A 25563-nucleotide genomic window follows, 5' to 3' on the forward strand; every position below is an offset into this window, starting at 1 on the left:
AGAAGGCGTTAAAGAAAAGGTTGAGCCATCAAGAGCATATTAACCGAACAATTCATTTCATCTAGAGACATGGTAAAATGGAACTGTGACCTCCATTAATTATGAAAGACACAGGTGTTTTAAGATGGCAGTCTCTTAGAATAACTCAATTAGCCTCTGATGAATATGAACATAAGAGCAAAGGAAAAGTCTCCATTTTTATTTAACAGTTGAGGCAGAGGTTTGCTTGTAACCAAGAGGACAAAGATGAAGGGAAGAAGACCTGGCCATTGCCCTGAGGAAATGGAGACTGAAATGCAAATGAGCACTTAAAACATTTTAACAGAGGAGTCAAGAAACCCTTGCTGTGTAACAGACATTTAGGCTGAGTTTGGTCGCAGAACAGTTTGAAGACAAAATGCATTTCATTAAAAACTATCACAATATGCGTATGCCTGAGAAGGTACTGTTAACTGAAAACTTTGCTTGGCCTGTATCCAAGACAAGATCATTCATTCTCTCTGCACTGGCAACCGCACACTCCCATCAGAATGGCCGTCAGCATCCCACACGGCACAGCTTCGCACCGTGGTATTAGACAAGGTGCCCAAGTGTTCAGTTGTACTAATAGATGTGAAGGTTTAAAAATGTGACTCGGTTGGAAGCTGAAGTCAGACGGTAGGTACACAATACAAAACACAAAATGCTCCGTAAAAAAATTAAATGTAAATCCTTAACAGATCAACCTTAAGAACAAATGTAAGGAATATGGAGGAAACGTGACACAATTCCTCAACCTGTTTAAAATGCCTTGTTTCTCTATGTTTACTGACTGTAAGTCAATTCTAAAACACCTGTATTTTTCGGTGGTCATGATCATTCTAGAAAACATCTCTTCCTTGTGATTGTCTACAGATGTTTATCAAGCTAAACTTAAAATTTAAATATATTTTAAGTATTGCGTTTCATTCTTGGTAGTCCCATGCACTTGTGCACTGTATATTGATCATATCCACCCACCAGCTCCTCTCCAGCCCACCCAGTGCACCTCATCCTATCTTTCTCTCAACTCAATGACCTGTATTTGTGTGTTATTGTTACCAATGACTCCCTAAATACAATTAGTGCTGTCAACACATGCATGGGGATGTGGCCATCCACTGCAGCATTAGCTCCTCTGACAGGAGTGGGGTCCTCAGGGACATATGGTTCAAGTACAATAACAGTATGTTTCAACTGATTATATTTACATTGTAGGTTTTTAATTCTAGGAGGCTTTTATAATTAAAAGAATTAAATTTTGGGCCATAAGATCAATCATGATTATTTCTATACATTGTAGAAAGTTCTAAATACTGGGGTGAGGAGATGACACAGTGTTCAGAGCTCAGAATGTTCTTTTGGGGACTAATGATCTATGCCAAGTGATTCACAACTCCTTGTAATGCCAGCTCTATGGGCTCAGACAGCTTCTTCTGGCCTCTGTGGCACTGTGCTTGTGAACAAACCTATATTCTGCCATAATAATAAAATATTTTTTATTATTTTAATAAAATCCTTAAAATATATTAAATGTGTTAGTGTAGATAGAAATAATTTTAAGTTGTTCTAACTTTATTCTAGAACTCATGTATCCAATTGGCTCATTTAATTTTCTATCTACAAAAGGACATTTCAACTGAACCCTTAAAAGTATCACATACTAAAAATAAAACTTATGTCCAACAATCTCAGTAGCACATTGAGATGTTTAAATGGCGGACTCATAGGATATAAGTGGGTACTGCTCAGTGTAGAGCACCTGCTTGGCATGTAAAGGAGGCATTAGGCTCAGTGCCTCCAACTGAAAATGGAATTAAGAGGATGCATAAGAACACAACTCACAGTTAGACCACTTCACAGCACACTTAAGACCCTGACTGTTATCTCCAACCCCTAATAGCATGACAAGACAAAAGGAAATGAAACAGTCTTCTCAGACATTGTAGTGCATACGTGGAATCCCAGCAAACCAAAGCACAAGGTAAGATATTTGGCCAACCCAGAGTACAAAGAAATGCTGTTCCAAAAACAACAAAAAGAAAAACAAAGTGAAGCAAATCCAAGGTAATGTTATTTAAAAAAAAAATAACAATAAAAAGCTCAGAAATAGAGGAGTAGCTTCTTAGCAAGAATAAAGTGATGAAGGTAGATTTTTAATGCTTGCATGAAGTAATCCAATATTATTAGCAAATTTCACAGATTAAAAAAAAATCAGAGAACTTTTCCTGGTAAGCATATTTTAAACAAGAGTCATAAGCCAACACTGTTATCTATCACTCTAATCACTTATATCATTAAATCTACTATGCTTTAAGTACAGCTTGCGGCTCTCTGAGGTTCAGCTGACTCCGGTGCTGACTGGACAGTAAGGAAGGGCAATTATTTCTATGTTCATTCATCTCATACATGTATGACTTGTATTTTCTATTTTCCAGTCAATAGAGAAACTTATCACTTGAAACAATAAACAACCGAGTATTTCTGGCTCTTTTAGCCTGTGATTTCCTAGGCGTATTCACCACTTGAATTACTTACGTGGACAATGTATTTTCCTGGGTTCTGTTCAGTTAGTGAACTATGAGATACAGTCCTCATGCAGCTTTAAATAATAACAAAAGGCTCGGTGCTCCGTCACTGCCATGCGCTTCCAACAGAATCCACTGCAGTCTCCTTGGACCCTTGCCCTCAGACACCCCATTTTCTTTGTTATCAATCATTGTCAAGCCCAATTCTGAAATATGTGTCTACCCACCCGTTTCCTCTCCTGTTTCCACTCTGAAGGCCTAACCTCAGGGTCTTTCTTACCTGACCACAACCCCCAGCAGTGTCTCTCCCAACCCTAGCACAGTTTGCTCACTGTGCAGTAGTAGCACACGTGACACTGGCTTTAGAGTTAAGAATAGAAGGGGTTATGGAGGCAACTGATTATGGTCAGCTGGGGCTAAGAAATTGGCGGGGCTTAGGATGAGCGCAGCACCACTGGGGTGAACTCCTCTGGGAAGTGTTTCCTGAGAACACAAAGAAGTTCTCTGTTCCAGAGGTGGCCAAGGTTGTACCTCTTGCTGGCAGCTGGTTTAGGTAATGCGGAGGGCTCACCCAGGTGGTACAGGTTCTGAAGACGTGAAGGGGTCTTGGAGAGCAGCTGAGGCTTGGCACTTTGAGAGGCCAGGAAAGGCCATTGGTGAAGGTGCAGCCTCAGTGGCATTGGAAGTTGATGCTTGACACCATGAAGAGAGCCTATATGAAGCTATTGGTGAAAGTGCAGCTATGTTTCTTATGACCAGGGCCTTACCCATAGTCACTTTCCTTTCTGAGTCATTTATGAGCATTTGCATGTCAACTTCTTCCTTCCCAGACCCAGGAAGTTCTGTAAAGCTCCTGTGAGATTTTTCCACCTATGCTTAAAGCATCTCCAAGTCCCACTTGGATGGGTGCCTTCTCAGTGCAGCCTTCCTTGCCCCAAGTACCATTAAATCTCTTTACTGCTAGTTTCCTCAGGGATGCTCACAAAGAAATTATTGCTAGTGTCCCTATCACTCTCACTAAGCCAAAAGTCAGGAATCTTCTATAAAACAGAGTAGAAAACATTTTACCTTTGTAGCCTATGTTATACACGTTCAACTTTGCAGTTATAGTGCCAAACCAGCTGTAGGCAAGGTGCAAACAAAAAGACAGGACTGTGTCCCAGTAAAGATTTATTTGTAAAAGACAAAACACCAACTCAGAGGCCAGTGCCAACTAACTCTTTCATTTGCAGTTGAACATGCTGCATTTCCCCGAAACCTAAGATGCTCCATAGTGTTCTGTAGCATCAGTAAATGCTAGGTGAATTAAGGGTCCTAAAAAGAAACTACATAATATAATAAATTCTAATGGACCCAACACAGAACTGGCTCAGAAGAAAGTTCTTATGGCCTTCAATGTATATCATATACATACAACTAAAATCACATCCATACCCTGTTGTTGGCTAACTTCATATTCATGGAAGGGAGACTTTCATTATATATTTTGATATTTGGATAATGACATACATGGTAAATAATTCTTTACCTAGTATTTAAATAAATAAATAAGTAGTAGTAAGGGTCATGCAAATTGAAGAGGACACTTTTTACTACACAGAACTCCTAGTGGAAGGAAAGGAACACCAATAGACCTACAAAAACTTTGACCCCAAATTTACCCTGCATAAATGATATGCAGGGATAAAGATAGGGCAGAGATTGAGGGAATGTCCAACCAATGCAGGTCAGGAGAGTGGGGTGCAATCAGGATGTAAAGTGAATAAATAAATAGATTGAGAAAGAGAAAAGAAAAAAATGCCACAAGTCCACAGTTCAAGTCAATCAAATGGACTACATAAAAGAAGAGAAAAAAAAATCACAGATGGAAAGAGAAGATTTTTTTTCTTTTTTGGTTTGAGTAACCCACCTGACCTTGTGAAGCATGAATACACATCAGGAAAGGAAGTCAGAAGTACACTGGATTTTTATTCAAACTCAAGTGTTGACTGTATCTTTTCTCTAATGGCTGGGGTCCTACCTCGTATCCATTAGACTTATTCAACTGATTAATCTGAAAAGAACTGGCACACAAGAAATGGAGGAGGAAAAGGAAAGGGATCACTGATCTAGATCATAAACTTCCTAGAATAAAGGTATAAAGAAAGGTTTTACTGGATAGGGATGATTAAAACATTTGGATAAAAGTCTTACAAGGTACATGTGTAGGGAAGTAAAAAGATTTTAATTCCTTGTGCTACACAAAAGTTTTTCATAGAAAAGATTCATATCTCATATTTCTTACAAATTCTTCCTCTTTTAAAACAAACAAACAAAATCCCACTCTTTTCTTTAAACTCACCAAGCTCTTGGCTCTCTCATTCTGTCCTGTCTTGGAGTGAGAAGCTGCAATGAGGAAGGAGGGCCTGTGCGGTAATAGTTGATCAAGAAGCCAGAGGTAGGCCCCGTAGTACAAAGAATTAAATATTCCACTTATATCAAGTGTAAGCCATCCTAGAGGACTAAATCCTTAACTGGCCTGGACAGTATAAAAATAAATTAATTTTGACCACCTGTATGGTCTTAAACACTCAGCAGGAAAAAAAAATGTAACCAAAGACTAAAAAAACTGGTAACCATCCAAGGGATCACACTCCCTAGACAGGTCTGCACATCTCACTAAATTGCCCAAATCTAAGAGTTCAAGCCTGGGCTCACTGAAGCAGCAGCACCCAGAGGAGACAGACACATCATTGTTTTAACGTAAAAGTTAAATGATGGCTAACCTTAAACCATGGTAATAAAATACAGAATGTTAAGTACCAATATATGGAATACAAGGCCCCCAGGAGGAAAAGAAAATGTAATTAAGTCTAGAAGTAACAGTGCAGGTGAGGCGAGATAACAAAAAGAGGAAGGAATGAGCAGCAGCATCTCCACTTGGGTCTCCAGTTGCCTCTGCTAAGTCGGAATTAATGAGAACCCGGCATCCTTGTGGTCATCCCCTCGGCTTTTTCTGCACAGTGAGGCCACGGCTTCTTGGATTCAGCCCCAATCCCTGATTTCATCCCCTTGGCATAGGTTACCTTTAATTTCTTAAGCCTGACTAAAACACATCCTTCAAAATTAGGAAGAAATGTGTCTGCTGGAAGATGGACTGTGGATGCTATAAGCATTTCTATGCTTATTTTTCATGATACAGCACCTCAAGCGAGTTAGATCTTTTGTAAAATTTTACCCCAAAAACATGGAGTATAGCTATCTGCAGAACAGAGAATGGCATTAGCCAGTTTTGGAAAAGTAACATCTATCTGAATCCAAAATAGCCCCTCCCCCACACCTTGATTAGAAGGAGAATATTTGTTTGGTGAGAGGAAAAACATATTTTAATTAAACAGAGGTCTGCCTTCTTATTTGGCATAGTCTTCTGATAATATGTTCTCTCTGAAAAGCATTCATTGGGAGGTCATTAGGAAGACACAACTCCAGGGCCCTGGCTTCCTATGCAAGCAAGTCAGAACCAATTTAAGAGTAATCATCAAAAGAAGCCACTCTTCACACTAGGAGTGGACAGGTAGCCACAGTCCAGGAACACACAACACAACTCCCTGTACACACTGTTTACTTGCTTCAAAGAACAACATTTACAAATGTCCTTTCTCGTCTCTCAGACACACACAGTGAAGAGCTAAATTGTTGGTGCTCTATGATTCCCAGAGCATGAACCAATAAATGTCCTCTGTAAACTCAGAATTATGATGTATTTAAGATTTTATCCGTTCTGAATACATAAAGCAAATTTAACCAGAAAGAAAGTGTATGACTCTTTCCTTATGTTTTAATTCTCATTTTTGAGCATAAGGAAAACAAATGGTTAAAATTTATTTGACCAGTCAGTTCACTGTTATTTCCAAAGAAAACAAAACAGAAGCCAAATTCTGTCTTGGATCTGTCTTGGAAGCACTGAGGTTTCAAACTGAATTAATAACATTTAAAATGTTTTTGTTATATTCTCATAGACCAAAGAATGGTCATGTTATTTGCCCTGGGTAGCAAGTTCCACATAGAATATTTTTTTACTGTCATATCAGCAAATCAGTAACATCCTATGCTTTTTATAGATTTTTAATTAAAATTTATAGCTAATGCTTTGAAAAAAACAAAGGAACAAGATAAAAAGTCACGTTGATTGGTAATCTATCCTGCTTTGTGTGCAGGAATATAAAGACATATCATCAACTGTTTAGAAAAATGTTTACTGATTAAAATGGTGATGCAGGAACTTCTTTGAATGGGTCTCAAGTATGAGTTGCAAAGATCATGCATGCAAAACACACACTCATAGAATGATCTTGACTCTAAGTCATATATATATATATATATATATATATAGTGCATAGGGATGGGTTGATTCACAATAAGGTCAGGTGTGTAAGGAGTGGCACTACTGGCTGGTGCTCACGTCAGGTCATGTGTCTAAGGAGACTTCCATATACCCAACGCCTGTCTACTTGGTGCAGTCATAGTATTACTGGTTTTTGATAGATTTCTGATAAAAGTAAAACCAAATATTAACAGAAAAATAAGTCATTAATGTTATTATCTATCGTGATCATTGTCTGATCCAACAGTTTCTGAGTCTCAGTCTCATCACCTTACAGATGGTTGAGTCATCTTGACTGTGTAGGAAGGTTTGCTTGTGAGCACTACCAGGGTTCTCTGACTAAAACACCACAGGTTACAAATATGCCTGTTATTGGGTATGTCTACATTACATTGAAGACTATAGAATGAAAATAAGAGCGTCAGAAACTAAATATGAAAATAAATAATTGACAGCATAGGAAACAAATAGAATCGAAAGAAAAAACATCTTTAAAACAAGATACAGCTTGAACAGTGCTTTCATTTAGAAAGCCACCTTGAAGAAAAGTGTCCACATAGCCCCCAAGGGAAACCTCAATGAGCCCTGTTATTCTAGGGCAAAGACACTACAGAAGCTTTGATGATGCATTCTTTCATGGCAAGCGCTCAGCATTTTGCATTATTAAATGTAGCTAACTTGCAAATGACTGGCACCACACACCACGCTGTGTGCATCAAGTCAGCTGTCATATGCAATCATCAGTCAAATTCAACACATGGCATAGAGCCCCATGACTCTTGATCATCCCTTACCACTCCTCAGACCGAATCTGAGGCACGAGAAGAACTCATCTGCAAAAATAAAAATGTTATCACCCTCTCTTACATCTGCTGCTACAATTCTATCCACAGCAAAACTGAGCCTTGTAGCTTGTGAAGTATTATTGCTGCCATTCCTTTCACAATTATCCACACGGAAGCCACAAGCTATTGCATATTCTTTAGCTTTGATTTTTCCTTTCTTCTTTCATTCTGTGAAATTGATTTTGGTAGGTTTTGTGACAAGAAGTATACCGCCACCCGAAACATATTACCCTACGAATAGAAACATGTGGAAGTCAAACACCACAAGCAAATAACTGAAAGGTGAGTTGTGGCTGTCTCTGCAAGTGTTGATTTCCTAATACCTTACTGCATTTTCCACATTTCCTTAAAAGGAAGATGGCCAAGTGCAATGGTTGCAAACACCAACATGATTAAGTTTTAAAGAAGCAGGAAAAAAGGCAAGTTTTGAACGCCACTGCATTTGAACATATATGAAAGTCAAAGTATACCTAGGATATGGTAGGTGAATGAATCTGTCTAGAAACTGCATGGATTCCAATTCAAATCCCTTCTGGTGAGACATAAGCCCAGGTTGCCTGAAGAGGTGTTTTTCTTCAGCAGTACAGTGAGCTCTTCTTATCAAAGAGTGCTACGGACCTTCAGCTGACTTCAATCTCCGAGGACATACAGCATCACCTATATAAAGGGGAACTGGCCAGGAAATGGTTTCACAGTATCTAATGCTAACAATGAACAAAATAAAGAGATCCACTCCATTTTCCAAAGCTCATAGTCTAAAGCTGTTACTTGTTTCTGGAAAACACACATGTTATCCAAACTTGTCTTGCTAGGTCATGCCTTCCCCAACAAGAACCTGAGTGCTGGGCTATTTTTAAAGTCGTATACACTGCCAGACTCCCTTTCAAGCTTTTTGAGCCTAATCCTACCAAATTTCCTAAATGAAATCCCTGTCCTCTTCCTTCAGGGTTATCTGCCTGGCATGCTTATGTGCATGGGTATGGATTCCTCTGGGAAATGCTCGGCTTCCTCACTCTGCAAGCTTGCTGGGAGCTTGTTAATGCAGCAACAGTTTGTCATGGACTATTTCATTAATCTTCACAATAGCTGGGAGGGGTGAAAATGATTATATCAACTTTAGAGGTAGAAAACATTAGGCTCAGAAGCAGGCTCTAGGTTGCAGAGCTCGGGAAGCTCAGCCCAGCCCTTTCTGCTTCAGGTATCCAGAACCCACAACATACTACACATTGTCCCAGGAAATAACATGCAGAGGCTCTCTAGGCTCCCACAGCACACTTATTACAAAATATCATGTTGTGATTATCTGAAATTCAGGTGTGACTGAGCATCCTGCATCTTGTCTCTGTTCGTTCTGGACAGCACACTGCACTGCCAACTCAGGCACAGGTCCACTGTCTCTCAGAAGAGCTGGGCTTGGAAAGCAATGCTATGAAGACCCACAGACCCACAAAGCAGCTCAGATGGAGGGGCCCAAGTGTGATGTTCCATTAAGAACCATCTCAGCGGCTATTGCACCCAGAGTAGACACAGGAGGCAGTTTGTCACAGTCTTCATTTACTATGTCTTGTCATATCCCTTAAAAAAAGCTAGTGTCTTGACCAAATGCCCAACTTTTTGGTCCCCTAGAGATGGTGGAGACTCTTAAGTTAAGCTAATGGAAAGCCTTTTTTAAAGGTTTGAAAGATGAGTGAAGGACGTAGCATCAACACTGTCTGGGTCCTCTTCCCCATTGGGTCACAGTTAAAGGCAAGCCTCTGGATATGCATACAGCCTTGTGACCTTCCCATGACAGTTCCAAATGTAACTATCTGAAACAAACCCAAGGTCATTCTAATCTGTTTTCCTGAAATTTTCTCACAGATACGTGAAGGAAGAAATCCAATCTTAGTCGTAAGCTTCTTACATAGTCTGATAGCCTTACGTTTCTAAAAAGAGGAAGAAACTGTGCTACATTTTAGGGATACAAACAAACAAACAAACAAAAGGCTTGACCCATCTGTTACCTAGGAAGATGGTGATATTGTGAAGAAATAACACAGTACCCTCAGCAGTGCAGTCACAATAGTAGATAGACCCTTGGGTACTAATGCTAAGTAAGTTCAAGACCAGGAGAGGGTACGAACAAGCGTGAGGTCTGTCTCCGTGAGAAGACTATCTCCAAGAAAAAAAAATTGGCACTGGGTGATTGAAAAGTAGCCAGTATTTCAGGAACAAAAACCAAACCTGATCCCTGAGACAAGAGAGTACACTGCACATCTATAGGAAATCTAAATAACTCCACAGGCCTAGACCATGTGGGAAATTATAAGAGATATACATGGGACACCAAGGCAGCGTGTTGTCAGTCAACCCAGAGAGTTACCACCTATCCAGTGGTTCTCCCCAAGGGCAGCCATTATATACAAAGATGATGTTAGCTTTGGTTACAAAAAAGAGAAAGATTTAAGAGAACAGGAGGCCAATTTAAAACCCTTGCGATATTCAGCTCCAGCTCGCACTCTAGTGATGAATGTGATAGGGTGAGCGTCTGACCTTGTCTGTCAACAGTAGGCAGTAAGGAAAAAGACACCAAAAATTTGTTTGGATGCCACCCACACTCTCTCACAACCATCCAAGCTGGCACCTACCCAGCACTCTGGCCCAGGCCACCTTCTGTCCACCCACGGACAGTTAACGGCTGCATATCTCACTACCTCACCACTGACACAGGCAGGCATGCATTAGGACTCCTCAGAGCCTACAGGTAAGCTGTGATGTACACAGTCTGTGGCCCCTCATCGTATCCCCAGACCCTCAGAAACAGGTTCTGAAAGCAGATGGTTCTAGGAGACATTTTGTTTTAACTAGAAGACCCAGAACACATTTAAGTTGAGTTTCACTCAGGTCTGTGTAGAAGTTTTACAATCCCTGATCCATAAAATGTACGTCACATAATTTAGAAATGCACCTGATGTGACAAAGAAATGACTGCTTCATTTGCTCCAGGTGCTTTCCTCAGGCTCCAGAAGAATTCACATTTACATATGACATGCTTCTTTTTTTTTTTCTTTATGTACATTGGTGTTTTGTCTGCATAAATGGCTGGTGTTGGATCTTGGAATTACAGACAGTTGTGAGCTGCTATGTGGGTGCTGGGAATTGAACCCAGGTCTTTTGGAAGAGCAGTCAGTGTTCTTAACCACTGAGCCATCTCTCCAGCCCTGAGGATTTGTGCACATGTTCAAAGGAGATACCAGTCAGCATGAGGGAGATAACACTGGATCTGTGAGTTGGGCGCCCAGGTCCAGACACACACATGCACCCCCCCTCTCTCTCTCACATACACTCACACACACTCACACACATACACACAGGCACTCATTCACACACACACACACACACACACACACACACACACACACACACGGTAATGGAGAGTGTTTTGAAGCACAGAAGAAGATGCAGGTAAGTCAACATGTTTTCTTGGATCATACTGCCTGGGTTTGAACTGGAGGCCATCTTTTACAGGATGCCTGCCTCTGGACAAGTTTATTTACTTCTGGTTTCACTTTCCTCATCTGTTAGCTAACTTTCCTTCTGCTACAGTAAGAACAGAAGGCCAACAGAGCCCTTTCCTGCGACTCGGGGCCAAGTGATTTCATGTATTTGGATCTGAAGAGTTGCTACAGCAGGAAGGGGCTGATCCAGGCTCACTGTGAGGAGCACCTCCTCACGGCAGACATACGGCTCCTGTCTGATGAGGTATCACATGACAAATACATAGCTGTACAATCTTAGATGAAGTTACGTCATTCAGTACACATTAAGTTCAGCCAAGAAACTCAGGTGTCAAGCATAGCTGGCAATGAAATTGGAAAAAAAAAATGTCTCTGGAGGCAAAGCACAGCATCTCTTACCTAGTTCCGACGACAAGTTCTTTCTGCCCTGGGTCAAATGTCAACCTGGAGAAATCCACTGCATTCTCTGCTCTGAACTCCCGTAACCAGGGACCAATTTCTAAGTATGAAAAAAAAAAAAGATTAAAAAATTAGTAAGATCTGCTTCCAGGATGAGAGAGGTCATATGAAGTAAGCCGAGCGGTGAGGACTTGGGATCCTCTACCTAGTGCGATCATTAGCTGCCACCGGAGGCTTTTTGTCAGGATATCACAGATTCCATACATTAACCTGAAAAACACAGAGGGCGGCCCCCCAATAAACAATAGTACAGACTTCAGGACTTGGTTGTGATTTACAAGCCAGATGTGCAATTTCCTCTGGATGCGGGATGAGCATTCACAGGAGCCACCTGAGGAACAGAGAATGGGAAGGACTGCTTTCTGTGAGACTCGGGGCTGAGGCCTGAACACTCAGTAACGCCACCCAGCTTAGAAGAGGAGCAGGCTGTGCGCATGCGCACCTCTGCCTCTTTCAAACAAGTACTTCCATTCCGGCCACCTTTGGATTTCTATTTTGGCCCTGCAATTAGACTTGTTAAACACACTTGGTCTTTCACGGATGAGAAATTTGTGGTAACCTGGAAACAGCCACTCTAAAGATTCAGACTTTTTCTTTTTCACAAGCACTGTTAACTCGTACGAGGCAGGCAGCCTTCCTGAGTATGATTGTGATGAGATGACAGCATCTGTAGAGTGATGTAAAACTCCTTCTGAACAATGTCCCGTTCCAGGCACTGAGAAACATGCAGTGCGCTGCTTGCCAGTTTCAGGATAACTTCGCCTCTTCCTTGGCAACCAATCATATAATCAGATGCTCTTTTTCTTTGATTTAGTGTTGGAATACTTTCATATTGACTAAATGAACATAGGCCAAGTGTCCAACCAATACTGTTATTGGTTTAAAGAAAGGCGATAATCTCTTTCAACAACCACTGAAGATAAAAACAAATCTATTTTGGAAAACGTGTCACATAACATGTGGAATAGAGAGGTAGCCTTATGGGTAGAGAGCAGAATATCTTCATTGTCAGCTACTGGGGAATTGATACTGACTGAAAGAAGTTATTTTGGTCTAAGCTCACAGAAAGACTCGTTTTTGAAATTTTATTGTATATGTTACCCCAGTTTCCTTTTGGCATTTTAGCATGCTTTTTCCTCTTTACCACAAATTAATTCAAACAACTACTCATTTATAACTATGTAAATTCAAGACTAGTGCTATAAAATGTTAGTAGTAAATGATCCTTCTAAGAACTTATAAAACACTTAGGGCAATTGTATTAAAGTCTCCATAAACATAAATATAATTTATAAGTGTCTATAGGGCTGTAGGAATTATACACCTACAGAAAGGAGAGGTTAGTGGGATCAGTGGAAGGGAAGAGCCTTCCAGAACTGTAGGGCATCTATCCTAGAGGAGCAAGCAAAGCAGCAGCATGGAGGCCACAGTATCCTTCTGCCACAGTCTCACATAACAAACATGGAGACCATACTTTTTGTTGTTAATTTATTTTAATACTTTAATTATTTTTATGTGCATTAGTGTTTTGTTTGTCTGTATGAGGATACTAGATTCCCTAAAACTGGAGTTACAGACAGTGTGAACCTCCATGTACATGCTGGGAATTGAACCCAGGTCCTCTGGAAGAGCAACCAGTGCTCTTAACTGCTGAGCCACCTCTCCAGCCCATCATCTAACCATCTTTATTCTAACATGAAGATTGCAATTTCCTTCTAGCTCTACCTCACCTAGGCACCCTTCTCCCAACAAAGAGACCATGGTTTCTTTCTCTGTGTATTTGTTAGAGCCATCCTTACTCTAACAGTGCTTCCAGTGATGGGAAATGAAAACCAATGCTCTGGTGTCTACAATGCGGGAACGGTTTGAATGTGTTGGCCATTGATGTAAGGTATGAATTTAAAGACTACAAATGATTTTCAGTCTGGTCCCTGGTCTGTGTGCTGTGATGGGGAGGCCTGATGGCCCTCAAAGAAAGAATAAGCAAGCTATCAAGATGAGATTTGATAGCCTATGACTATATAGTGGGGGAGGAGGTCCCCTCGCTCTTATACCTAGGGGAGGGGAATAGAGTAAAAGCGGGAAGGAAGGAGGAACAGGAGGATACAAGTGATGGGATAACAAGTGAGTTGCAATCTGAATAAATTAATTAAATAATAATTTTAAAAGACTACAAATGAGTCATTCCATTCAAGAGTTGGCAAATTAAAAAGGAAGAAGGAAGAAAAGAGAAAGTAACATTAGCTTAAATGCTGGACTGGAAATCAAGAAGTATACTTACACATAAATTGTAGAAAAATTCACATACATTCTATGATATTTAGGCTTCATAACAGATGTAATAAGAAAGCTTTTACAACTTCTCAATTGAGCATATACTGATTCCAAGATCATGAAAAAAGGAATAGGCCATTGACAGGGAGGATGTTGTGGAAAGTGTAGAGTTAAGAGTATTAGATACTAACAGCACTAAATACTATAGGATTTAGTAGACATGAAAGCAGATCCAAGAGGTATTGGGAGGCTCTCATTAGTCAGACTAGTGATTAGAGGTGAGACTAAGGTAGGGGTGGGTTAGAGAAAACAAGATATTAACAAGTTAAACCAAAGAGTCAACATTCAGTAGGCATGAGCTGATTTACCAGAAGACCACAGATCCAAGGGAAAGCACGAGAAAGTCACCCACTAGAGCTGACAGCAGAAAGTAGACCATGTAGCCCCTTTTACACATGACTGACACCAGAAGAGCTGACATGATGTTTAGGTTCAAAAGCATCAGCGTTCAGGAGAGAAACCCACAAAGAGGCCTGATATAGATTCCCAGGGAGGAGGGAGTGCACCTCACTTCATTCACCATACCCTGCAGCCTCCAGCGCTGAGAACTCAGGCCCTCTTCCAAATCCAATAGGAAAAATCACAAAACCAGGCCAAAGTTTGATGGTGGGGGAGAAATACAAGCCAAGTAAGAGCAGGAAAACTTATTGCAAATATCAGAAAGCAATCAACAAACTTGCTTGGAATGCATCCGCCAGTTAAAAGTGGAACAATGGCGGGTAGGCACTGGATGAACCGAAGCGCTGCAGGCTTAGGTTTCTGTTCTGAGGAACAAAAAAGCAACAACAAAACAATGGCGCTTCTGAAAACACCCTCAAGATCTTTAAAGAAGCCGAGTAAGGGAAGGAAAATGAGTTAACAGAGTAAGTGGTTGGTCAGGGTTGTTCTATTTCATTAGTTGAAATTCAAATGTCAAATCCAAATCCCTCCCCCACCTCCTAAAAACACAAACTGTGTACATTTAGGGCAACATTCACTCAAAATCACCCAAACTTCACAATTTCGACATTTTGATTGTTCATTGTGTTGCTCATCAGTGTTACCGGCTTCATTTCTGTATAGCAGCAATATACATTTACTTCTTTCTGAATCTCTCAAAGGCCTTGTGAGAACTTCTACACTGACCAACCTCTACAATTTAACCCCTGAATGCCCAAACCACAATCTTTCAGTGTTCCTTGCAGGCCAGAGTCACAAAGCCCTATCCTCCCTTGGAGGCCAGGGCTCTGACTTTCCCAAAAACCCATCTCTAAATTTCACTACTCCCTTTCCTAAGTCAGTCCCTTTCCCTTTAATGTCTCCAGTATAAACAAGTCACTTTATACAACTCTATCTACTGTCCTCAGTTAAGGCACATTTTAAAGCTTATTTGGTTGCACTAATTTGCTATTAAAAGCACATAAACTAATTGCATAATGATCTCCAACATCTGTCATACTAGGGAAGCAAGAAGATTAGGTTTATGTGCATTATGACCAAATCCATAATGAGTATATAACACATTTTCAGAAGTCATTTCAGACCAAAAAAAAAAAAAAAGTTTCCCAACTCAGTTTGAGGTTGCAATTACCATGGAAATCTAGGTAGTAAGGCTGGATCAGTAGCACTATAGTATAAAGAAAGGAAGCTCAGAGATCAACTGAGAACATACTACAAATTATGTTAAAGAAATATATATAGTAGTGCATATGAGATACATGTGTGTGCATACAAACACATATGGAAACATACACAAATAATTACACATAAACACATATAAATACATCCACATGAAAATGTACACATGCAGATACATACATGCATGTGCTCCTGTGAGACATAGGGAATTGGGTTTATCTAATAAATATAAGAATAGCCCAGTGATCCTAGCATCATAAAATATGCAAATGTCAATAACAGCAGTAAATCATTATCAATATTGGCTTACAAAATTCAAAATATTAATGTAAAGAGAATAGCTGATGTGGGGCAATAGGGGAGACTCTAGGTAGAAAGTGACCTTTGTGGTTGGTCAAGAAAGGCAAAGAAGAAAGTAGACAGAGAGACAGCCATGAGGACTCATGCATTGAGGGGACACAGGTCTCATCAGTGTTACTATCCTCACTGCTGCAAAGGCCTGATTTTCTCCCTTCCTCCTCTGACATTGCTGGAAGATACTTATGATGGAAGGGAACATAAACACAATAGCTAACAAGACCATTGCTGAGAAGTGAAGGGACACAAAACGTGTAAATTCCAACTGAATACATCATGTATCATTTATGACACTTGATGAATACCCTGGAAAATCCAACCTTTGCACAAGCACAATTATTGACACATGTCCTCTGATTGTGATTTTCTACCACAAAACCAGGTGTGTTGATTTGTGAGGTCTTATGACAACATGAGCTCACACATGATATTTTGTCAATATTTTATTTATGAGTACACATCCTACTTTTAAAATAAATGTGGCTTGTGCTTTCAAGAAAAGTATTTTATCAACATGAGTGAGGGTTAATAAGTGTGTTCAAAAGCAATTGGGAACATTAAACTATATGGAGGCTAAAAAGATGAGAGTCAGTACCCCTAACTGGAAGAATTGTTATCTCAAACTAACAAAAAGCATTCTAGACATAGCCCAGGTAATAATGCCATCAGCTGAGAAACTTTTGAAATCTGAAAACATGGCCACAAAGGGAATCCTGTTGTAGAGAAGCAGCTCTTGATCCAAACATGACAGCGAATCCAACAGGGTAGGCTGCAGCACCAACTCTCAACAGCCCAACTTAGCTTGAGCTGTCTGAACGGATAAGGGTGGATAAGGACCAGCATGCGGCAACTCCAATTTCATCCCTCAATCTTTCACTCCTCAGTCTAGTGCAGGGTAGAGAAAATGCTTCAAATCACTTACAGGGATTTGAAATTCAGGCTGAATCAGACTCACAAGGTACCCTCAGTGAGGACTGGAAATGATGGGAAAATATTTCCTGAGCCACAGGCAGAAAGCAACAGGCATCAGATGAACAAGTTGAAGCATAAAGAAAAACCTTCTGTTTCTGTCTCCTGAAGCTACCTGGCTAAGTCCGCCATTGAGACTGTGCAAGGAGAATACGTAACACAACCACCGACCCCAAATTAGCTGATAGGTAATCTTAGCAGGATGGTTGGTGCTAGGTTCTGTTACAAAGAACTCACAAATCTGAATCTCCATATTTCTTTCACTGCATCTTCCTAGGTGAGGCAATTGAAGCATGGTGAGGGAAGTCATGCTTTACATCAAAAGCCAATGACACATAAGCTCAACTAGTCAGGAAGCTGGATTATGAACCCTCCACAGACATAAGAATGCAGCAGCACATTTCCAACATAGCAAAACAAAAGGAAGACCAGCAACCTCTTCATTTCCAAAGTAAATGTATTCCTACTGATACATTGTTAAGCAAAATCAATACCCTTGTGGTTTTCAGCTGCAGACTAGAGAACAGTGAAAGGCAACCACAGAAAGCCAGGCTCACAAAGCCAACCTCTCCTTCAGACACAACATCTACTGCAATTGCTACTGTTAATATTAATAATGATCTGTATAGCAATTAGGTTCTGACGGCGGGGGTGGGGGGGCACTTTTGGAGTGGGAGAGAAGGCCCATGTGAGTCTGACAACTTCAGTTTTTCAGATGCCCAGAATTTACATAAAAAGTCCTATACTTCAGGGCAAACATCTGGGATGCCAGCACACTTATAGGAAGGTTGGTACACACAAGCACACACCCCATTTGCCACATTCACTTATCCAGGTTTTAGGACCCACATGTATGGCACTTGATACTCAGTATTAAGGATGAAAATGCCAAGCATTTACAGATCTGCTTTATCAAGATGCAGAAGGTTCTACAGTGAGAAGACAGAGCTGAGTAGGCTGAGTGGAATAGTTAAAGACCTTCGCAGCCATCCATGAGGAGGCCCCGATGTGCACATGTACATGTAGGGGGCGGGGTGAACTAGACAATGCCTTGAAAGTGGAAGAGGCGGCTCCTGGCTGTTGTCAGCACAGCAGAACCGAAGTGCAGGGTGGAGTACACAGAACACTCTGCAAAGTTCCTTTTACTCAACTTTTTCCTAATGTATAAGAAGACAATCTTACCTCAAAGATTAATTAATACTCTTTCAAGTTGGCAAGCCTCTCTCTTTTGTAGACTTTACTGGCAGCTTCAGAGCCTTACACAACCTGCCCTATCAATCTAATTGAAGCTAAGACTATGGTCAAAACCCAAGGAGGCAAAATGCTTTAAGCCTATAGCAGGTCTGTCCTGGTTTGTTCTACTGCTGCCTGCTTGCTAAATGTTACCCCTCTTTCCCTGACTGCCCAATTTTCCAGTCACCACTCTATGTCATATGGAAAAGTCAAGTTCCCTTTCAGCCGTAGTCAGTGCTCCAAGCCAAGAATCGACCCTAAAATTAGAACCATAAAGATTTTAGCCCCTGGTTCTTTATAAAAGTGTTTAAAAGACTACAAAGTATTTCGGTCCCCATGCTTCATGTGTCTGTCTATCTAGTAGCAAGCCAAAAGAAACTATTTCATGAAGGACCAACCCCCCCCATCACTTAATCCACTGAGAGGGGCCACTACCTCCTGAGGCCACTCTTACTCTGAGGTTCCATTCATCTTTGTCATTTCTCTGCCCATATGACAAGTCCATGAACTGCCTTAGAGCTAAATATCGACAGAAGAACATTGTAGAACCTCAGACCCAGGTTTTTCTGAGTGGTACATGGTTCCTCAGACAAATCTGGGAAGAGCTAATAGTGGAAACTCTCAAGCACATCCTTCAAGGAACACCTTGTGAACTTGACTTGCCTCTTCTCCTTATAGTTGCTAAGACTTTCAAAAATTTCTATTGTACTAAATCCCTCGTAGCAGCTTGGTTAAGATGAAGACAGAGGTGGTCAACACTGGCATTTGTTACTGGTAACTCTCACAAGAAGCAATCTATGCTCAACATTTTAGAGAGGAGTTGTGGGAATCCATATGCCAAGAAAGATCCTGACATTTTAGGCTAGGATCAGCCTGAAACCACCACCCCTCCCCCATGCAGCTAGTGCCCAGTCTGCTCTGCCTTAAATTTGTAAGTCTGTCCTAAAGAAGGGTCTTCATCTTGCATTGTGACCCATAACATATGACTGTAAGCTATAAAATCTAATTGCAAAAATCTTAATGTTGAGCTTGGGGACATTAAGAAGTAATTTCCTTTAGATTTATGACTTTAGAATTATAAGTGCTATTAACATGATGAAAATCAGGGAAATGAGCACTTTCCATTTGATGCTCTGCCATCTCCGTCCCATCTCACCCCTACGCCAGGAGTAGCCAAACAGACTGCCATGCAAGCCACAGTAACCTGACATGTGACAAGTGCCAAGAGAGTGAATCAGATCTTAGTAATATGAGGGATTGCAGAAAATTGTTTGGAGACTTTTTAGTTCACATAAACACCCAATATTCATTTCTGCCACATTCATGAACACTGTCATAGCTTAGGGTTTTGTTGATGTTGTTGTTGTTGTTGTTTTAGTTCACTTTCTTAAGCCACAATCCATTCCTTCTGCCCCAAACTCAAACCTTATGCTCAGTTTCTTTCTTTCTCCTGTTACCTGAAAACCGTAATATACCACCTCTGCAGAATTCAGAAGCAAGCTATGAGAATCCAAGAGACAGACCCTGCATTAGGAAAAGACGTCTCTCTGCTCGGAGAGATGTCTAATAAATCCCAAGGTGGTCCCTTTGCAGAAGGAGAAATTCCAGCTGCACACTAGAACCACACGAGTTTTCAAAGACAGGCCCACAGTTTCCTCAGAACTTATCACTATGAAACTCGGCACCAACAAATTCTGGGGACTCCAGTTATTCATTTATGTGACCATGAATACTTATTAAGTCCCTGCTACATAAAAGAAACTGCTGTAGTTACTGACACAAAGTCACATTTATAACTTAGCTACAAAAGACTAGAGACACACAAGAAGGAAAAGCTGAAGAAGATATTAATGGGTCCCATGAGGAGAAAGAAAGGTAATAAATGTTTTAATGAAGCTCTATCCAACACAAATACTATACATGCCACTTGGAAAATTTTAGAGAGCACATTAAAAATGCTAATAAGTAGGTAAACTAATTCCTATACTTTAATTCAATTTACTTAGAATATTTTGATGTTACCTAACACTTACTGTGCTAATTTTTCACTGCTCATCCAGAACATCCTTGAAATTCAATGTGTATATTCTTTGGGGTGGGTGGGTAGGAGCATGCTTGCTGTTACAGGGGTTTGAAATGTGTAGGATACATGTTTGTGAGGGTGCATGAGGATGCCAGTCTCATTTTTTCACAGAAGCCCTACACACTGTTCTCTCACCAGGACCTGAGGTTTTCTAATTATTTCACTGGCCAGCAAGCCCTATCAATGGCCTCTCCTTATCTCTCCAGCACTGGATTAAAGGACACACCATCGTGCCCAGGTTTTCGTGTGAATGCCAGTGGCAAACTCAGGTCCTTATGTTTCTGCACCAGGAAGTACCAACAGGGCCATCCTCCCAACTCCTTGATGCGGGTCTCATACTTTCCCTTCTCCAGGCAGAGTGGCCAAATCTCAAACTCCCGTACTTGTACATAGCATTTGTCTTCCCTGTGGCACGACACACACGAAAGACTGAAAGAGGAAGCTTCCTTGCTCACATGGAGCCCTTCTTCTATGGTCACACTACAAATGGACAAGGCCCACTCTGAACCAACTACCACTTAGGCCAATACAACCAGAGTGGAGGCTGACCCTCATCAAACCTTCCCTCCTCTCCACAGACATTGTTGAAACCAGGTGGTCCTTTGAGCTATGCCAAGTTTGTGCGGAAGCTAAGGTGCAGAATTTCACACCTGGGGGTGATTTAATCAAATTACAAGTTGTTTCCTAACACCCAGATGCAGCAGGTCTACGGTATTCAAGCCAAATGAACTCAAAAAGAGGTAGGCCCTGACTGGGTCCTTGAAATGTCCTGTCTAGTGTGAATTTGCTTCCTTTAATTTACTTGAGAACATTAATCTGTGTTGTATAGTCTCCATTAGCAATGTGAACATGATTGTCCTTGGCCGTGTTGTCTCACGGTGACCTCTGGAGAGGAAAGAGAGACATGAGTGTAGATCTGTCACGGAGACGCTCTGTGCCCAGGAGATAGACCTTCAAAGGAAACAAGGGATAGCAGAGGCAGGATGGTCTCACTGATTGGCATTTTGTAAATACTTTGTTAAATGTGCCTTTGGGGAGATTTTAGCACTGCGTATAGAATTCTATGTGGACCGAGCTGTTCATAGTATTTCCTAGATTTTGTCAGATGCATCCTGTGTGGTTTAGTGTTTGTCAACTTGACACAAACTACAGAAAGAGACTTCAATTAGTAAAATTTCTCCATTGGCCTTGCCAGTTTGCACATCCGTATGAAGTTTTTCTTGATAATTAGTTGATGGGAAACGGCACAGCCCACAGTGAGCAAAGGCCCCCGGGACAAATATCTCCCAGTTGTATGAGTGAGGTTAAAAACTATGACGCAAGCTAGTGAGCAGCATTCCCCCATAGTTTTGCACTCTGCTCCTGCTTGAGATCCTGAGCTGACTTCCCTCGATGGTAGACTGGGGCTGGAATGTGTAAGAAAAATAAGCCCTTTCTTCCACGAGTTGGTTATGGTCATGGTGTTTATCAGAGCAATAGAAAGCAAATAAAGACAGTATCTTCTATCTTTAATAATATTAATTCACATACTGTCAACTTAGGAAACATATTAAAAGATTAAGTTCCTCATAGTATTGTGAGCCCTTCTAGTTAATAATCAATCCTGATAGTCTTGAAAACCTGCATAGGATATCCCTTCTTATTATGATAAACACTATAGAAAATGAAAACTACATACATGTTTCTGGATGGTATTCAAGTATCATGCATACACACACACACACACACACACACACACACACACACACACACACACCACATAGACATAATTTTTAAAAACCTTTTTAAAAATCTTAAAAAGGAGTAGTTAGGGATAGGAAGTTAATACAAGTGAAGACCAATGTTATGTTTGTATAAAAGATGTCGTAGTGAACCCTTTTATGTTGAACATTTAGAAATATATAGAAATATAAATAGTATAAAAATATTTTAAAAGTATGTCTTAAATGGCTAGTCCATTAGGTGTTTTTGAAATCTAAGGCTGATATGTTCTTTCCAAAAGATGATAGGCTGGTGAGTGGAAAACAGGGCCATGCTACCCATCGTGGGCTTAGTAGCATTCATTAATATTTCTCGTCACACAATTTATATAACTCCCATTTCAGGAATGGCATTAGATGGATTTGACGTTTATTTTCACTTCAGACAATTGCATAAAAGCCAGCAAATTACCAACAGATGACACAAATTAACACACACTCCATTGTAGTGCCCATTGTTCTATTGAGTAAGTACCACTAATATTCAAATAAAGAACGCCAGACGACTGCAGTCTGTGGTACATAAATCTTTCAAGGGAGTTGGAAATGAGCACAGTTACATCCATTGCCATGTGTGTCCCAATGCATTATAAAAGCCACACAGACAGAAGAAATCACATTCCTGGAGTCTGGTGCCCCTGTGGGCCCCCCTGACATATGGACTTACTCAAATGCAGCCAATCCCCAGCTGCGAAGCTGGACCCTCTGTTTACACTAGCCTTCTTTATTCTCCATGTTCATGCTTGTACCACTGCCTGGTGTTCAGTGACTGCTCTCACAGTTACTTCTCACTTCTTTCCCATCACAGCCCCAAAAACCACTATAAAACTGATGGGATAAGACATTCTGCTAATGCTACTGTCGATTGCTGCTATATGTGTGAAAATGTGTAGGTACCTGTGATTGGGACTCAGTCTATCTCTATGGTGATACCTTGTTATGTAAGTTTCAGCAAGCCCTTAAATGTATCATTTATTAACTAAGGAGTTTGAGTAAATGTGTCCAGAGTTCTTATATTTAGTAACTTTTTTCTCTGTTGCTAAAAGATCATATATATAGATATAGATATAGATATAGATATAGATATAGATATAGGTATAGGCATAGATATAGATATAGATATAGATATACATATACATATAGATATACATATAGATATACATATAGATAGATAGACACACACACACACACACACACACACACACAATGATGCTGCATGGTACAGGTCTGTATGCTTTTTTTTTGGTACAAGATAAAGTAGTAAATGTTTTAGGTTTTTCACATTAGAGTCTTCTAATGTAGTATAAACATAGTCATAACAATCTATGGCCATGGCTGTGTCTCAGTGAAACTCTCTCACTAAAGAATCACTATAGATTAGTATAGAAAGAACCTCAATCCCCTATATAAACTACTGCGTACCACATGGCAACAACTGGCAGTAGAAATTGAAGAATGCTTTATGCCATTGGCTTTATAGAGCTTTTAACATCTTTTATCAGGAATGAGAAAAACAGGGAAATAATCATTAACCTTTACATGAAAAAAAAAAAGTGTTGATCATTCTCAGCAGTAACACAGAAAATCATTTGAAACCTCAGCTAATGATTATCATTTCATTTCATCTGGGAGAAAGCAGAAAGGTGTCTGGGCCTCCCGGGTTGACCTGTTGGTTTGTGGTATCTGTGCTCCCATAGCTATACGTCTTTCACCCAGCTTGCAGCATGGAGGCAGCAGCTCCAAGCTAAACACCCAGATGCTTAAAAAAAATATTTTTTTGAACATGAAACATAAAGCTGATATTTACAACTTCAGAAATTTTATTTCCAGTAGAGGTGATTTCTGCCATGGCTTAGCACCCCCAAGAGAGCTCTCTGCCTGCCCCGCTCCTTCAAATCACTGGCTACCACAAAGAGGCCCGCAAAGAGATATGAAAAGGAAATGAAATTTTGCTTTTGCTCCACTCTTTAGGTTTATTTTGGCGAATCCGTGGATGTTTTCATTTCCAGGTTCTAACCTGACAGGATCCATATGCCTGGCTTTGTACAGCCAGTCTATGTCCCAGCAGGCCACCCAACCATTGTGAGGACAAACTAGTAGCTGTATTTATGGCATGCCTGAGCTCCTTTGGGTGCTGTGAATTCAGCGTTACAGCCTCATTCCAAAGCTGGTGTTTAGTATCTTGACACATTCACATACTTATGTCCTGACATATCCCAGAGGACGTCAGGGGCTTCCCAGCTCCAAGCTTCATTTCTATTGTATTTATCATGGTCACTGCCCTATCCCACTAACGTTTGCTCTGCAGACCAGGCCTTACTAGGCATCATTTCAACCTCTTCTCCAGTCAATACAGGCCAGCTCTCTGCTTGTCATCACTCTAGAAACTAGAGGCAACACAAGAAGTAGAGAATAGAGCTCTACACACAGCCTGAGACTCCCAGTAAAGGAAGCAGATCAATAACAGACAGCAAATGTCACAATGGCAGCCAAGCAGGACACGGGCTCGTGGTGTGGCTTGTATGCATGTGAAACGGTATACAGAGAGGGCTGCCTTTTGCAGGTGACATTTAAGATGGAATGAGAATTGGAAGGAATGGCTGCAAGGAGGTCCAGGAGAAGTGGTTCCAGGAGATGCGCTGAGGTGAGTGGATCCAAGGGTAATTGAAACGGGGGGGGGGGGTTAGGGGGTGAGCAGAAGGGAGAAAAGAGATGAGAGGGAGGCAAGGTATGTGTTATCTTACAGGTCAAAGTAGAAGACCCAGGTTGCACTCAATGACAAAGGCATGCACGTACTGCTGAAAATTTAGGCACTGTCTTGACTCAACAGTAACGTGGTCATGACCGTAAATACTCAGTTATACTGCTGTTACCACCAGCAACCTTGAACACGTACATCTGAAAGAATAAGATTCTTGGTAACAAACAGTAGTCCAGGTCTCCCCTTTAGTTGTGTACTTGTCTCCAACTCTTGTCCCACGTCCCTAGGAAGCCAAACACTGTGTGTGTGTGTGTGTGTGTGTGTGTGTGTGTGTGTGTGTGTGTGTATGTGTACGGAAGACCTGAGCTGCATGGCATTTCTCAGAGGCTATGATAGCTGTCCTGTGAGGCGTAACCACAGAAGACAGAATGCAGGAGGCAGAACAGCAAAGAGTCTGGGGAAGATGTGAGGGAAGGGGATGGCCTCGATTGAAATATTAGGGGTCTCAATCTACAGTCCCTCTTCTGAGACAGGGTGATAAACAAAGACAGTTTGGGGAACAATCCTAAAGCTCCTTCTTACAGGATTAAATGGAGCAGCCTTCTAAAAGTCTCAATAGATGGATGATTTGTAAGTGATGGCTGATTCTGGAAACCTGGGGTAGATAGGCACAAAGAAAAGATGCAGATGATCTTTGCTAAGGTGGTACCCAGGCTGTTCATAGGGGCAGGTTAGACTGAGAACAGAGTCAGTGGGTCAGCAAAATTGACATATGCATCACTGAGTAGGAAAACAAACG

The 25563-nt window shown here is 40.9% G+C and overlaps 1 protein-coding gene across 6 annotated transcripts in view; it reads right to left on the minus strand.

Annotated features, from left to right (window-relative positions):
• Positions 1 to 25563, minus strand: part of SEMA5A (semaphorin 5A) — a 442105-nt gene that overhangs the window by 225512 nt on the left and 191030 nt on the right. For all 6 annotated transcript variants that reach the window (XM_084782844.1, XM_084782839.1, XM_084782840.1 and 3 more), the window contains one exon: positions 11651 to 11750. In XM_084782844.1, the coding sequence (XP_084638970.1) occupies positions 11651 to 11750 (100 nt within the window). The remainder of the gene's footprint in view (positions 1 to 11650; positions 11751 to 25563) is intronic.

This window comes from Acomys minous (genome assembly GCF_964271855.1).
Source record: "Acomys minous genome assembly, chromosome: 5".
Taxonomy (NCBI): Eukaryota; Metazoa; Chordata; class Mammalia; order Rodentia; family Muridae; genus Acomys; species Acomys minous.